The 15,402-nt window shown below is 34.8% G+C and overlaps 2 protein-coding genes across 6 annotated transcripts in view; one reads left to right on the top strand and one right to left on the bottom strand.

Annotated features, from left to right (window-relative positions):
• Positions 1–5,438, top strand: part of LOC108756376 (microtubule-associated protein Jupiter) — a 116,113-nt gene extending 110,675 nt beyond the window's left edge. For all 4 annotated transcript variants that reach the window (XM_018500124.1, XM_018500125.1, XM_018500126.1 and 1 more), the window contains one exon: positions 2,363–5,438. In XM_018500124.1, the coding sequence (XP_018355626.1) occupies positions 2,363–2,553 (191 nt within the window). In that variant the 3' untranslated portion in view covers positions 2,554–5,438. The remainder of the gene's footprint in view (positions 1–2,362) is intronic.
• Positions 5,439–6,610: 1,172 nt separating this feature from the next.
• Positions 6,611–13,769, bottom strand: LOC108756393 (probable DNA mismatch repair protein Msh6). Of its 2 annotated transcripts, none has more exons than XM_018500152.1 (20): positions 13,537–13,769; positions 12,105–12,270; positions 11,920–12,004; positions 11,767–11,838; positions 11,394–11,603; positions 11,182–11,316; positions 10,956–11,091; positions 10,576–10,856; positions 10,379–10,504; positions 10,141–10,225; positions 9,778–10,063; positions 9,558–9,713; positions 9,306–9,463; positions 8,963–9,051; positions 8,591–8,881; positions 8,280–8,495; positions 7,904–8,083; positions 7,638–7,815; positions 7,274–7,425; positions 6,611–7,117 (listed from the first exon to the last, which is right to left on the bottom strand). In XM_018500152.1, the coding sequence occupies exons 1-20, from the start codon at positions 13,655–13,657 to the stop codon at positions 6,860–6,862; spliced, it is 3,381 nt and encodes a 1,126-aa protein (XP_018355654.1). In that variant the 5' UTR covers positions 13,658–13,769; the 3' UTR covers positions 6,611–6,859. The 2 variants fall into 2 exon arrangements, with proteins under 2 accessions (XP_018355654.1, XP_018355655.1); XM_018500153.1 differs by having other exon boundaries at positions 6,860–7,117; positions 11,773–11,838.
• Positions 13,770–15,402: the final 1,633 nt, after the last annotated feature.

The raw sequence follows: 15,402 nt of genomic DNA, 5'->3' as shown, positions 1-15,402 counted from the left end.
TGTGTGTGTGTGTGTGTGTATGTGTGATATTAATGTAGTAGTATATAAAAATATGTCGATGTTTTGCATTATATCAGTAAAACAGCGATTTCGTCGGAGTTCGCGTTTCACTTTAAGATTAACCCTTCAAAGTTGTGTAATCTTTCATCTGTCGTTTTTTTATGCAATATTTTGCTTTGAGAGGAAAAGCAACTGAATTAATTGTCAATAAGAGGGAGAGAATAAAGGGCACGTAAGAGTCAAATATAAAGAAATATTTTAAAACATGAAAAATCAAAAGTATGTTTAATATAATATTCTATAATTGATTAAAAATATAACATATTTCGGTATCATCGATTAACTCGCTCGATTGAGGTTTCTTCAGATATACATACAGAAGATGTTACATTGGATGAGTGCAGTCGAATAGATGAATTAATCGTGAATTCCTACACTCTGAATCATTTGCATGCCAGAAATTTATGTGTTTGTTAATGTATATAGAAATGAAACGTAGCGTGCTCTTCAATTTTTCATATTTTCTCGTATATATCTGTCTTTACGGCTAGAATTTTATATAACGTTTTTATATTACTGACTCGTGATAGTATGATTATTGATGTGTTCAAAACCGATCGTATAAATGAATCTCTGTTTTCTCTAAATAACGCGATTTATTTAGCAAAAAAAGAAATTGTTAAATATTTGATTTATAATTATTAATTATAATTGCGTAATATGAATAAAATCACGCAGCTTCTATTTGGAAATTGCGTATCGCTAGGACTGCGTTCGGTTTGAACGCTTACACGTTCCAAGCGCTTGTAAACATTATTAACATCGTTCACTTTGGCGATGTAAGCTGTTAGATACGCGTTCATAACGTTATCCGTGACGTCATAACTCGTGTCTACAAATGCTTACATATTTCATCGAGGTAGGGCAGCAAAAGCGTGAGCGCTTATTGGCCAAAATGAACGGAAATGACGTTCGATTCCAGCTGTAGTTTTCGGTTTCTCCATGATTAGAAATACAACAGCCATGACGAACGATTTCGATGTGAGCGCTAGTAACGTATGAATGTCCGAACGGAACGTAGCCTAGAGCTGTATTGAAAATAGTGAGCACCCCTACAGCATAAAGTTGCACAAAAGTTGCAGCAACACCGCTGTAACATTGTAGCAATATTGCATATTGCAGTGATATTGCTGCAAATTTTGTTCTGTATGGAGTGTCTTAGAAATAATTAGTGCGAAAAGAATATGCGAAGATCAGTTAAAAATGTTTAAGTAAACGTTTATGAAACACTTTTATCAAACGTTCTACTTGGTCATTCACTATTTTCGGCCGTAGCAGGTTTGAATTTAAGTTGAATCAATGACGTCACACGCTTTACTATTAAGATGTGTTCCGTTTCACGCACGAGGCGCATGACATATTATTTTGTCCTTGTTGTTTATCAAATGTTAAGGAAAGATAAAATGATAATGAATACACTCTACCAATAGTAGAGCGTTCAACGTCATTAATCCAGCCCAGATCGATTAAAATCCACTATGGTTGAAAATGCTAATAGAATCCTACTGGTACTGATGAAAGAATTTTGTGCAGTGATGAGACCAGGAGAGTCTGTGTAGCGACTTGGAACATAGAATTGCATCGTTCTTTTGAACAACATTTCGTTCTTTTCGATTAATTTCACTTATCAATTCTTGAATCTTATGAATTTCGCAGTGCGTCCTCTCCGTCGAATTGTCTGCGGGCTCTCGGTCTTTTCAGTCAGCATTTTTCCAAATTTCGAGAAGTAGGATGATCTGTAGGTTCGTTTTTCTCCGTAAAATCATTACTGCATAATTACCAAGTCTTTTCATCAGATTTTTTATAACCCAATAGAACGTGAAAGTTTCATGAAAATTTATTTTATTTAACATTTTGGACCTTTGCATATTCCTTTCGATCGCAACTAATCGAATTTAGATGTCGATTAATTTTTAAATCTCAATGACTAAGTTTTAGAGAAAGAGAGAGGAATATATTGTCCGTTCTTATATTTAAGACCGTCTTAAATACAATCTTAAAATGTTATAAACCAATTACAGAGTCGTTTTAGCGTCTTAAGACATTACTCGAGATCTTGAAAAAAAAAAAACGATGAGAACGGAGTGTGAATACCAGCCAATTAATTAAACCGTACAGCAGAATATTTTCCTTTGTTGAGTTAATTACCTGGCTCTTCAATACTCGGGTCATCGAGCGAGAAGCTCGCGATGCTAGAATAAAATACTGGACGATTAAATAGTTGGGCAGATTTCAAAAATGTCAGGAATTAATCGAGCTTCGTTCGCGACAATCCTACTAATAAAAAAAATCATTTCCACAGATGGCAATCCTGTAACCGGAATCGGCTACGCGTCCGAGTCGCAGAAGAACGGACCAGCCATGCAGAACGGAACCGCCAGTTCGAATTCCAGCAACAGCGGCGAGAAGTCGAACGACACGTCGCCGGCGACGGCAAAGCCACCGACGCGCACTCGCGTCCCACCCGGTGGCTATTCATCCGGACTCTGGTAAAGAGTGACGTCACCAACGGGGGTTGTATCCCGCTTCCCTCACCCCCCCCCACTCCACCCCACCCCACCCCTTTCCGAAGGGGAATATCTCGATTAATTCTTTCGGCCCTGTACTCTTAACCCATTAAAGCCCGAAAATATCCATCTAGAGAGCCTTATAATCGTCGTCCGTAGAATATTCTAAACGGAAGTCTATTTTGCCACCGTCTACCCGGTGCAGCGACGGGGTAATATCTTTTCTATGATTTTTCTAGAGACAACCTAATAGAAAGGGGCAAGATAATAAATGATGGGCTTTAGTGGATTAACGCCACACATCACTCTCTTTTGCTTTGTACTAATTCAAGGAAATATACAGAGAAGAGTAAGAACGAACTTTTATAGGCTTCTTGATTCTCGAGGTAACTCTTTCGGCCTTCGGAGAGAACAATAAAATTGATTTCACATGTAACACATGCTGATGATGAATCGGCATTCTTTCAAACGAAAACATTCAGCGATGTTCAGTTACTATTATCTATTCAGTTACTATTGTCGGGGCCAAGAGAGTTCAATGAAAGGGCGGATGAAAGTAATGATAAAATCGTGGATACGTTAATTCCTCAATAATTCGCAACACAGAAACGAGCAGTTCGAGCGTCCGACCAACGATCGAACGGTAGGGATTGTGTATTTAAATTTATCGAGATTAGGTACATTCCTGAATTTTTTAAATTCCGACCTCTCGTGACGTACGAGTTCTATTTCGCGAAAGATTAATTCACTGCGTGATCGGTTGCATTGAATAGAAAATAGAGAATGAGAGGATGGAAGCAAAAGTGTTCCCAGATATTTAAGCTTCCGCAGCATTTCTCAGCGTGGACGACGCGTACGAGGGTCAATGGGTTCCTTGTAAATTACCGATCCTTCAGTCGACAACTATACAGCACGGACTTTATTGCGTAACTGTATAAAGGTAGTTAAAGCGATCATCACGCGTAAAGCGTACACCTCCGGCTAGAACGCCGTACCGCGTCAGCATTTAATAAATCCTTACTTCGTCGAGAAGCGCAATTTCTTATCGGCGAACGATTTACATACAGGGTGTCCCATTCATCACCGGTCGATTTGAATTTCGCGCTATTTTTAAAACGATGCCGAATCTAAGATCGTGATTTTTCGTAATACGCCTGAATAATTTGCACGCGTTCTTTCACCGTGTACTTTTCCATGATTAATTTCCCATCTGTCTAGATGACATATGTGAAGTTTGAGGTTAATCGATTTGACGTTTTAAAAATAGCGCGAAATTCAAATCGACCGGTGATGAATGGGACACCCTGTATAATGAGTCATATGAATATAAGCGGAGAATAGAATATACTTTTCTTCTTCTTCTTTTATTATGGCTCCCATTCACTGATATGTGTCCCCGCTTTTCAATACGGGTTCAATACGGCCAGTGAAATCAACGAAAAAAATATGTAAATCGAATAAACGTTTCAAGTTAATACAAGTATTTGTCAGGAGTAATCACAAAAGGCGCCTAGTTTCGTCAAAAACTTGAAAAAAAAAAACATACATAAGAAAATATCTAACATAGGTATATAACACTGACAAGATGATAAACAGTCAGCCCTGAATAAATTTTTCGTAGCCATCAAAGAAGTAATTGGAAAGAGTACCGATATTATCAATGTTATTCATATAAATATTTAAATACTGTATCTCTATTATTAATATTTAAATAATGTATCTATTACATGACTTTTTTATTATATAAATCCTGCATAAATAAGTAACGCATACTTATAATATATTGTATCGCAAATAGGATAATGCACGGAAGATCATAATGTTGACAAGCTGTAAATAATACGCGTCTAAAAAATATTGGATAATAATAAATTCTAAAATTAATATTATATTTATGGGCTAATTGTTTACATTTTAAAAGTCATACAACTCCTCCGCAAGATTCTCGATCTTCAATAATATCTTGTCAGTGGATAGTCATAGATTTGCAACCTTAGATAAATTTAAAAAGAAGACAAGTTTGCATTTGGGACTTGCGATTTAGTGCTCTACGATGAGCCTAAAAAAGAAAAGAAATTAGCATTTAGTTTTTCTTAAAATACCTACTGATAAATGTCTTTTGCTGTATCAATCATAATCTGATCGTTAAAATTATAATATAACTCGAAAATTATATGCAACGTTTTACGACATACGATTTATTGGTACTCAACTCGAATGTTTCGATGTTTTCGTCGTTTTTCAAAGTGTTTGCAGACTTTGATAAGTAAGAGCATTGCTCGTTTTATTCGCGATTTGTTTCGTTACCGCGGCGTTTTGCTCGTTTCCAGTGTTGCATGTCAGTTCATTAATCCCATCTCAAGATGAAGGGCAATAATAAATGTTTACGCATACAAAAGAGTATCGAGATCGTAGAATCTGCGATTGTTACTGTAAAATATGCGACGTTGATTAGGAACGAGGACAGAGGGAAAAAATCGTTGCCAATCAATCCTGCCAAACATCGAAGAGATACATTGGAAAAAAAAACGTCAGAACACACGATTATTTGGGCTAATTGAACACTTTGAATGGAGTAACCGTGATATTTTTTCAAAAGGGAGAAGAGAGAGAGAGAGAGAGAGAGAGAGAAAGATGAAGAATTTGAGTCGTGAACGACTAGATCTAGAACGTGAGAGGAATGGACTGAAAAATAGCAGCACGTGAAATTGCGAGATGGAGACCTCGGAATTGTACATTAGAAGTAGGAATATGTTATTTCGAGAAATAAAAGTGTACTATGTATAACTCATTGAAACCAAGTTTCAAGTGCTTTCTTAATCTCTCCGTGCCTTCTCGATCATATTGATACCGTTCGCGCGAACGATCAAAGACCGGAGCTCCGTTTTTGCTCGCGAGAGATTAGCCTCGGTTTTGAATGGAACGAATGAAAAGAATGTGACGATAACGCAGAATGAGGGTTTATCGCTCTCAAAGAGAACCGACCTCAAAGGGAGCCGTCCCTCACCGATTTTGATTTGAGTTTTGGATATGTTGTAGATAGAAAAATATTAGATACATACTTTTTTTTTATTAGCGTATCTCAAGGTTTAGAGGGTGAAACACCCTTTCGGAAAATATGCATTTTATTGTTTTTAGCAAATATCTTCGAAACTATGCGATATATAAAAAAAATGTTTAATACAAAAATTATATAGTATTTCGTGCTCTATATAATGGTGTAAAAATAAGTGAATACACGATTATATAGAGCATAAAATATCATAGAATTTTGTATCAAACATTTGTGGGAGTGTTTCAACCTCTAAACCTTGAAATACGCTGATAGAAAAAAATATGAGTAATATTTTTTTTATGTTCTACAACATATCCAAGCCTATCAAAATCGGTGAGGGACGGCTCCGACGGTTCCCTTGTCAGATTTATTCGCGAAACTATTATTTATCTATTTATCGGTATTGTATACTTATCTTCTTTTCAACCGGGCGACGAAATCGTCCGCCTGTTGCCCCGCTTCTCTTCACTTACGATAGCTATCATAGCTGCATAATCTAATGTATTTATTTCGTAGTAAAGAGCTCGTGCACATGTATTAGCGTTTCTCTTTTTTCCACGCAAAGTTTCTTACGCGGTTGTTTGGTGTGAGTAAACATTGTAACACAATGCATTTTCGTACTCATCATAAGTAGTCTTTTTATACTCTGGCAATGATTAATAAAATTTTGTAAGCAAGATATCGCCGCCGCCTTGTTCCTTCCCAAAGTGTAGCCGTAAAGAATCGAAGCAACTTTAAATCATACGTCTGCAATGTACATTTATGATAGTTTTTATTGTGAAAATAAATCAACGTAAAACACATAACGCAATTACAAAATTAGGTACATACTAAACAAGAATTATCAATATGTAGTATATTAAGCGAATATTACATTAAGCAATCAAACAAAAATAATAATTTGGCTTTGACTTTATATGTGTGTATGTGTGACAATGGATAAAGCACTAATATGTATTAAATTCTTATATGGAGCAAATACTGTTATTATATAGATTAAAAATGCAATAAGTTACTTAGAGCGCAGCTTGATACCTGTTCGAAAATACATAACAAAAAGGTAAGTACATATAATGCCCATTTTTACATGCTATTCATAGATAGATAATCGCTTAAGAACATTTTGTACAACTCATAAATCCTTGCAAAGTAATCACGCTTTTTTCAAAATAGCTTCATCAATCTTCATTAATTATAATGAGTATTTTCACCGTAATACGCGGCTATATTCGAGACATTAAATGGTAGCAATGAGACTTCTCATTCTGACACCGTTGGCTTTGCAAAGAGCATTAAAGATGTGCTTGTGATTAGTTTCCTGCTCCATCCTGCTAGCTATCTCGTGAGCTCTCTGTGTGATTACAGACGGTACGCCTGCCAGTCGAGCGGCATTGAATCCATAGGATTTCGGACATGCCCCTTCGCTGAGCTTGTACAAAAACGTCACGGTTTCTTGCGACACTTCCTCTTCCTCTTCAGTTTCCACCATACATGCCTGAAAAAAGTGCATCAAGAATTTCTTAAAAATACCAACTATATCAAGATTAGTAAATTATTATATATATGTAACGATTTATAACAGTATAAAACTACTTTCCATGCCATCTTTTGAATGAAAATAATCAATTTGAAATATGTCGAAGTTTCTCACCATATGAGCTAACGTGACTTCTTCGTTAGTTTTATAATCTTCAACTAGAGAATGGTAATGCGTCGAGAATAATGTGCGACATTTGAGTTTGGTCAATGCATCGACGACCGCAGCCGCTATTGCCGTACCATCATAAGTTGACGTGCCACGTCCTACAATGAGGAAATATTTTCTAGCAAATCCAAATTATGACGAAGTGAAGGAAATGACAACCGCGAAAGTAATTTGATATGATTAAAATTATTTATACTTGTGCGGTAGCAAATATAGTAACAGAATCTTGAGAGAAAGTTATAACGATAGTAATAGATACACTTGTCTTGAACGTATTGATATGCATATGCAGTTTTCTGCTTTTTCTCACCCAACTCGTCGAGAAGTATCAGCGAATACGGTGTAGCGTGTTGTAATATTGTAGCGGTTTCACTCAGCTCGACCAAAAACGTACTCTGGCCGGCCAAAATATCGTCGTTTGCGCCCAGCCGTGTGAAAATACGGTCCACCAGCGTCATGCAGCACGAGCTGGCTGGAACGTAGCTGCCCTAGTTACGCAAGAAAATTAAATTCATGTTTTATTGACGTAATATCCGATTATTTGTTTCTCACGTGTATTTTCCTCGTGAGACTTACTATCTGCGCCATAATCGTGAGTAGGCCCACTTGACGCATGAGAGTCGATTTGCCTCCCATGTTCGGTCCCGTCAAAATCATGAAAGAGGCGGTGCTGTCGGTTGCCAATAAAGTATCGTTCGGTATAAAGTTGTCAGACACGATGCAGGGATGTTGTCCGTCTTTTATCTTGATGAATATCTAAAAAAAAATGACGTTCACTATAACTGTTCCAATAAATAAATGATCATTAAAGGCATGTATTGACTTTGACACTCACAGCGCTTGTAAGCATCTTTAGTCCTTGTTTAATATTCGATAGGCAACAAGGATGAGATGTGCTTATGTGAGCGTAAAGCGAACGCACCCTAAGTTATATTTGTTACGATACAGTTACCTCGCCATCGGATCCATCGTGAATTTCCGGGATACACATATCGCCATTCCGCGCATAATCCGCGAGGGAGATGAGCACATCCATGGTGGCCAATTTGTAAACGGCTGCATGCCACATATCGTATTTTTCACTGAACTGCGCAAATATTCGCCTGTTAAGATCTTTCAGCACCTTGTCCTTATGCTCTTCGGCATTCATTTGTCTTGACAAAAGTTCCTGTAATGATCAAGATCATTAATTTAATTTTTTTCATTTTTACATTTGTACTGACAAATTTCTCTGGAATTAAAAATGTGAATTATTATCCTTGCCTTTGCCTCGGCGGTATAATAACGTTTGAAGCCTTTCCTTTGTGACTGTAATTCGTATCCAGGACCGACTTTCTTAACTTGCGACTCGGGAATCTCAATTTGATAACGTTTTTTATCTATTCCATGGAACGTTACTTTTACGCCAAAATGTCGCTTTTGTTTTTCCAAGTATTTGTCTAGATCTTTTTTGATGTCTGCGAGCTCGATCAGAACTGAATCATATTCAGCGTCAACTCCTTTCTTTGGAACGATGTAGCCTTGCTTCTTAGCTTCTTCATGATCGAATGCGGTCTGAAATATTATAATATAATGTTGCAAATACATAAAATAAAAAAAAAGAAGCAATCAGCAGAATCGAAAGTAAAAGCTTACCTTAAAATAGTCTAATGTCTCCCTTAAACGAGGAAAATCACCGTTCGGTTCGTACTGGGTGTAGCGAGTTATCAGGTTACTTTTGAAATCTATCGTAAAACATAATTATATTAGACATAAAAATGCATATATATGAAAAACCAAGAAGTCGAAACATGTAATTGTTAGATCAGCGAGACATTAGGAGGAATTATATCGTGAAATTGTATTATTATATGTTTATATTTTATATTTAAGTCTTATTGATTATTGACTCTTATATGCCTTTTACTTAAATTTTTATTTTTATTTGATAACAAGAGTCTTTATATACATTTATTATAAAAAAGCAAAATAGGTATACCATCAAACAGTTCGATGAATTTTAGCACTTCTTCGAATTTGGCGAGTGTCGTAGTGAAATCTACAATCACCCTCTTCGAATATGTCGGGCCTTCAAACATTATGGCTCTACCTTCCGGATGATTTTTCATTTTAGCAGCATTTCCTTGAGCGTGTATCCTGTTATAACAAAAGAAATGCATATATAAATGTTAATGTTTCAAATTTTAGAAGTGAAATTTACGAATTTCTGCCTGATAAACTTTCAACTTACTTGCTCAAAAGTCTTTCGAGATCCGGCAGAGTTGATAAAATGATGCGAGCCGACTGCATCACGTCCATTCGATCCAGCAACTCTTGTATAGCTTCTTGGCGCTCTATAATAACGGTTTTGCGACAAGATGGTCTGCAAACCCATTCGCGCAGCAATCTAAAAATATATATCCTTGGCTTAGAATATATGAAAAAATTAGCACACAAAATAAAAAATGTACCTTTTGCCGAATGCAGTGCAACAATGGTCCAATATATTAATGAGTGAACCTTCTCCGAAGAGCCTTAGATTTTTTATCGTAACGGCATCTATCACCATGGTGTTTGCATAATTAAGACCTGTACGGCTATTCGCGGTTGAAAAATCCGGCGGAATGTACGTATTGAAGCAGCCTTGCGCTAATAATTGCTGTTCGAGTAAAAACTCCTTCAACAAACACACGCATCCTCCAAGTGCGTGTACTGCTAATTCTTTGTTATCTGCCGGCGTTAAACCCAAGCTATCTCCTAATGTATAATAAAAAAGATTTATTTAACACACGAATTATTATCATAAATATGTAAAACATTTATGAAATTATTACCTTCGTTTAAATACGGTTTCAGACCCTCAGGCCATGCAAAACTTGAGTCCTTCTCTTTTTTGAAGTAACTTTCTTCATGAAGTTTCTTTAAGACAAAAGAGGAATATTTAATATATATATGTATATGTATATGTATATATATATATATATATATATGTATGTATATGTATATATATATATATATATATAATTTTTTATCTACATAAATTTAATATACCAAGCATTATCTGTTACTAACTTTCAGTACAGTAGTAGCAGACCAGAATTGTGCCTCGCGCTGAAGCGATTCTTTTAGCGCTGCTGGTAGAGTGTTATTTATAAGTTGCAGAGTTTTTTGCGATAAATTATTGCGTTCGTATATCACCTAAAAGACAAAGCAGAATATTTGTTTATCAGTTAGATATAGGCAATATTTAGATCATGATGACCTCATACATGAATTGGTGGATGATGAGCCAACAGAGTCAACAGTCTCGAGTTGCAGCGATCATCGACGAATTGGCCGAGATAAAATTCACCTATCGTTGTATCTATAAAGCATACTCCAAAGGAGCTGATCATTGAACTGAGATCGCACTTTTCGACCAAGGATAATAGATAATTGGAGTTTGGCGTAGATGCTTCAACGTCCAATGGCGTATATACTCTCGTACCCCTGGTACTGACCTGACAAATTTCACGCTTCACCACTTTATCGAACTTTGTCGGTTTAGTCACTGTAAACAAAAAAATACAGATGTCCAACGTTTGTATCATTTGAATATGTTTTTTCACATGAAACAAAATGTATATTTCAAGATATAATTACTACATACTTTTGTTACAACGCGCTGCCATCATTTCCGGATTCTCAGTTTGCTCAACTCGTGCGACTTTATATCCTCTCTCTATTAGACTCGCCGAATAACGACCATATCCAATTTCAGGAAATCCGGAATGTGCGAATTCACCCTACAATAATACATAATATGTATAATTTAATATTATACAATGAATTCAACAACAGTTTCTCGTATTTCTAACAAATACATATAGACTTACCCGCATATAAGTGAGACTGAGCTCGTTGACACCAATAACTGCATCCATATGATACAACTCATAGAATTTACCGATTTTAAAGAAAAATACACAGTCAAAGTGCTTACTTTTTAATTCCCACCATTGTCTCATCGCCTAAATAAATTTTTTAATGAGTAACTGTTTCAATATTAATATATAGCAAAGTATTTAACAATAAAAATTTCTCTTACAGGAGTTTGATTAATTAAAAACTCAGTGGGTACGTAGAGTGTCTTAGGATCATAATCTGGATCTTTCGGCATTTTTCTATGTATGTCTCTTATTTTCTCTGGACGCAAGAAATCTAATTTCAAATGAGGCCAAGTGTGTGCAGCACTAAGTCCATTGCTTATAACTTGACTTTGAACTGGTTGCGAAGGTTGTTTCAAATCTTTTTTGTTCTAGAGACATTGTGAAATTCAGTAAATCTTTCTACATGGCAACATGTAGTAAAAAGGTTGAACGAATATTATGTAATAGCAGTATGTGACAATTATTTTGAATAGCTAAAGAATTATACAGAAATAAGATAAAAGAAATTAATTATAATAATTATAAATATACATTTACTGTCTTTGTATTACGAGAACTTGCTTGCTTCGACTTGAATTTAACACTGGATGTCTTCCTTTTTTTCTGAAAAGAAAAATATATTCATATTAGATACAACTTTTATCATGGCGATATTAATATTAGTTCGAAATATATTGTTTCTACCTCTGGTGTTTCCTCCTCTGTTCCTGTTGAAGATTCTTGCTCTGTGTCTCCTTCAGAAACTGATTCAGATTCTTCAGATTCAGAACTTATAATATATATAGAATAATGAATATGTAATATTGCTCTTCCTGCTATCTTCTTAGCTTAAAATTATGATAAGGAATATTACTTGTGCGATCAACTAACCTGGTTTGAATTCATCTCCAGAATCTTCATCAGAGTCAACATCAGGAATAATAAGACGCCGTCTTTTAGGCTTTATTGGTTCATCTTCTTCTTCCTCAGTATCCTTTTTATATGATCTTTTCTTATCATCGGTATTCTGGTTTTCTTTTCCATTCCTTACAAATCCTATATACAAATGTAGCACAATATATATATATATATATATATATACATATATACATAGTGCTCCAAATTTGAATGACTAAGCTTTGAGAGTATGTAGGGGATTGATGAACTAACAAAAAAAGTTTTAAGAGATATGCTTTTTGCTTTGAAGAAAATCGCAAAAAAAAACAAAATATAGTTCTTAATTTTTGAATTTAATTATTCATTCATACTTATTTATTCTCGTTATTTATTTATTTTTGTTGTCACGTACTTAATACGGATATTGTTAAAAATGTTAGCCTTTTGCAGCAATGTGAGCATCTTGTATGGACAGCTTGTGTTGCAGCCAAACACTGATCTGATCAACATAATGACTCGTTAATCTAGCACTCTTCTATCTGGAAATCAGTGCGTATACTCTTGCATTGCCTCTGAAGTATTATCACTGAAGTTGTACACGAAAATAATAGTATTTTGAATTTTGTGACTGCAGTACATAAAATGTTACCAGATCAGTTTGGCTGCAACACAAACTGTCCAAACTAAATGCAATGCTTGTAAATTGCTGCAAGAGGCCAACATTTTGAACAATATCTATATTAAGAAGGTGACAACATGAATAAATAAATGTAAACGAATAAGTAACAATAAGTAACAAATAAATATAAAAATGAAAATAACGTTTTGTCTTTTTTCATGATTTTTACCAAAATAGAGTAAAAACATGCATATCTCTAAAGGACTTTTTTCATTCTTTATCAGTATTGTATTTCCTATATGCTTACGAAGTTTGGCTATTTAAATTCAGGAACCCTGTATATAAAATTACAAGAATAATAGCATTAAGGTCGGTTGTTCCACCTATTGATAAATTTTACCTGTCGGATAAGTAGAAAGATTATCCAATCACATGCGTAGATTGCCAGATTTATCTCACAGGTAAAATTTATCAAAAGGTGAAAAAACTGATCCTTAATAATTTAAGTTACAAATAAAGTAAAATAAAATAATTCAAATAGTTAATAAATTATGTGAATGCTTTGCTAGTTCTAATTATTATACATAAATCTTTATGGCAAGTAGAGAATTGTGATTAGAACTATATGCAAGAGAATATCAGCTACATAATTGCCATTTGATATGTATCACAGTAATGAAAAGCATTGTGCATATGTATTTTATATATATATATATATATATATATATATATATATATGAGACAATCAATTTTATCTCCATACATATTTAAAGCAATATATTTTCAATCAAACCGTTTTTACAAACCTTTGTTCTTTACATCTCTCTTAGGAGTTTGCGATTTCTCTCGTTCTTGCTTTGCCGTTTCTACCTTTTTGATAGGTTTCGGCGATGTGAAATAATTAAGTATTGTATTTACTTTCGGCATAATTGGCTTCAGTAAAGTCAAACAAAACCAATGTTAAAAGAATTGATAAATCCTAAAAAAGCCATGAAGCAGTACAACGTGACATGATGTGATATAAAGGATTGTATCAAAAGCCCGGCAAAACGAATATTTCGCTTGTATGGCTTTTCAGGATTGCCACGAGTAAAAAATAATAAATCCCTGTTTGAAAATTCACCAAAAAAACCCCAAAATTCATCAAATGTGCAAGTTGACCTAAAAAAAACGCCACAATTTTCAGAATTTTGCAAGTAGAGCTAAAATTGCACGTAAAAGTTTAAGCTACCGCAGACAAAATTTCTGTATTAGTAGCCTTTTATGCCCGTTTCCACCAATGTAGATTAATTTTAATCTTGATTCAATTTACTCTTCGTCTTTTTCTAATTCTAAAGATTAGAAAAAGACGAAGAATAAACCTGACTTCATACGCAGCACGCTGAGGCAGTAATTCGTAACTATTAAAACTTTTACATGAAATGACGCACTTCCGACGCAAAATACTTTTGCCGCATCTTATTGAAGTTCAACCGAACGAACAACGAGCAGCAAAGAATTCGAAGTCGAAAAAGTCTGCTATATTTGCAAAAAATGTGAAGTATATTTATAATGAGTACATACAATAAGTACATTTTTATTAAGATTTGAAGTAATGGGGATATTCTAAATTCTAAATAATTACCTGAAATGATAAGTTGTAAGTCCTCGTGCAAGAAAAGATTCAGTACCAACTTCATGATGCAAAACAGAGAGATATTCATAGTCGATTCTTACATTTAAGACTGTCTTAAGTCAATCTTAAGATATCGTAAGTCAATCCGAGGATTGTATTAACATCTGAAGACATTATATTTAAGATGGTTTTAAAATAAAAACGGACTATGAATACTGCCCCATGTTTCGCGCTTCACAGTTGTAGGCCTTGCGAGAAGCAGAGAAACAACAGAGAGCGCTAATTTTAGAGAGAGAAAGAGAGAGACGCTTGCAAACTGAACACACCATGTAATCCTACTATGGTCTGTGTCTATTGTCTTTAACGTCCAAATTCTACAGTTCCTTGGATATCCACGGATGTCGAGAATTCAGGTCGGACTACACATTAAAGATTGAAAGATTAAAATTTGACCAATTAAAATAAGAGCTAAAATTCCTTTATTTTCATTGGTCAAATTTCAATGCGTAGTCTGATTCCGGCCTAAAGGTGCTTTTCATGCTAACGCTCGACGGTCATTTTCGGCGTTAAAATAAGTCACGTGATAAAAATTATCAAATATCAAGCATCAATTTGGATTATATGATCTATTTGAAAATGAGCGTTGAGCGTTAGCATGAAAAGGCACCTTAAGACGTCTGTGGAATCTCACAGTTCTCATACATTGATAAAAGTACATCCCCTAGATATCCATTTTAACTGAAGGTTTATTCGCGTCGCACGCTCCAATATGCTCAACACGTTCTAATATGTTCGCGCCACCGGAACCAATATGGCGACTAGATGTTCGCATCGCATTGGAGCATACTCCATGGATTACGCTCCATTTGCTTCACCTCAGAAGGTATAATTGGGGTATGTTACGCATGCATGCGTAATGATTGAAAATGTACTATATCGAAAAAATATTTTAGATTTATTTTATATAAAAACGCATTTAATAAACGCGTTTTTTATTTAAATATAAAAATATAATATATAACAATATAATATAATATTAATAAAATTAAATAAATAA

Source organism: Trachymyrmex septentrionalis, unplaced genomic scaffold, assembly GCF_001594115.1.
Source record: "Trachymyrmex septentrionalis isolate Tsep2-gDNA-1 unplaced genomic scaffold, Tsep1.0 scaffold126, whole genome shotgun sequence".
Classification (NCBI taxonomy): Eukaryota; Metazoa; Arthropoda; class Insecta; order Hymenoptera; family Formicidae; genus Trachymyrmex; species Trachymyrmex septentrionalis.
The sequence above is the reverse complement of the archived record's forward strand: the minus strand, read 5'-3'. Positions and strand labels throughout refer to the sequence as shown.

Bases quoted from the DNA above. Each gene is read 5' to 3' on its own strand.
- LOC108756393 (XM_018500152.1), bottom strand. From the start codon at position 13,657: ATGCCGAAAGTAAATACAATACTTAATTATTTCACATCGCCGAAACCT. The intron at 9,464-9,557 runs GTAAGTTGAAAG...TTGTTATAACAG, and splicing joins CTCGAAAGACTTTTGAGCAA to GATACACGCTCAAGGAAATG. The intron at 7,816-7,903 runs GTAAGTCTCACG...TTGCGTAACTAG, and splicing joins TCACGATTATGGCGCAGATA to GGCAGCTACGTTCCAGCCAG.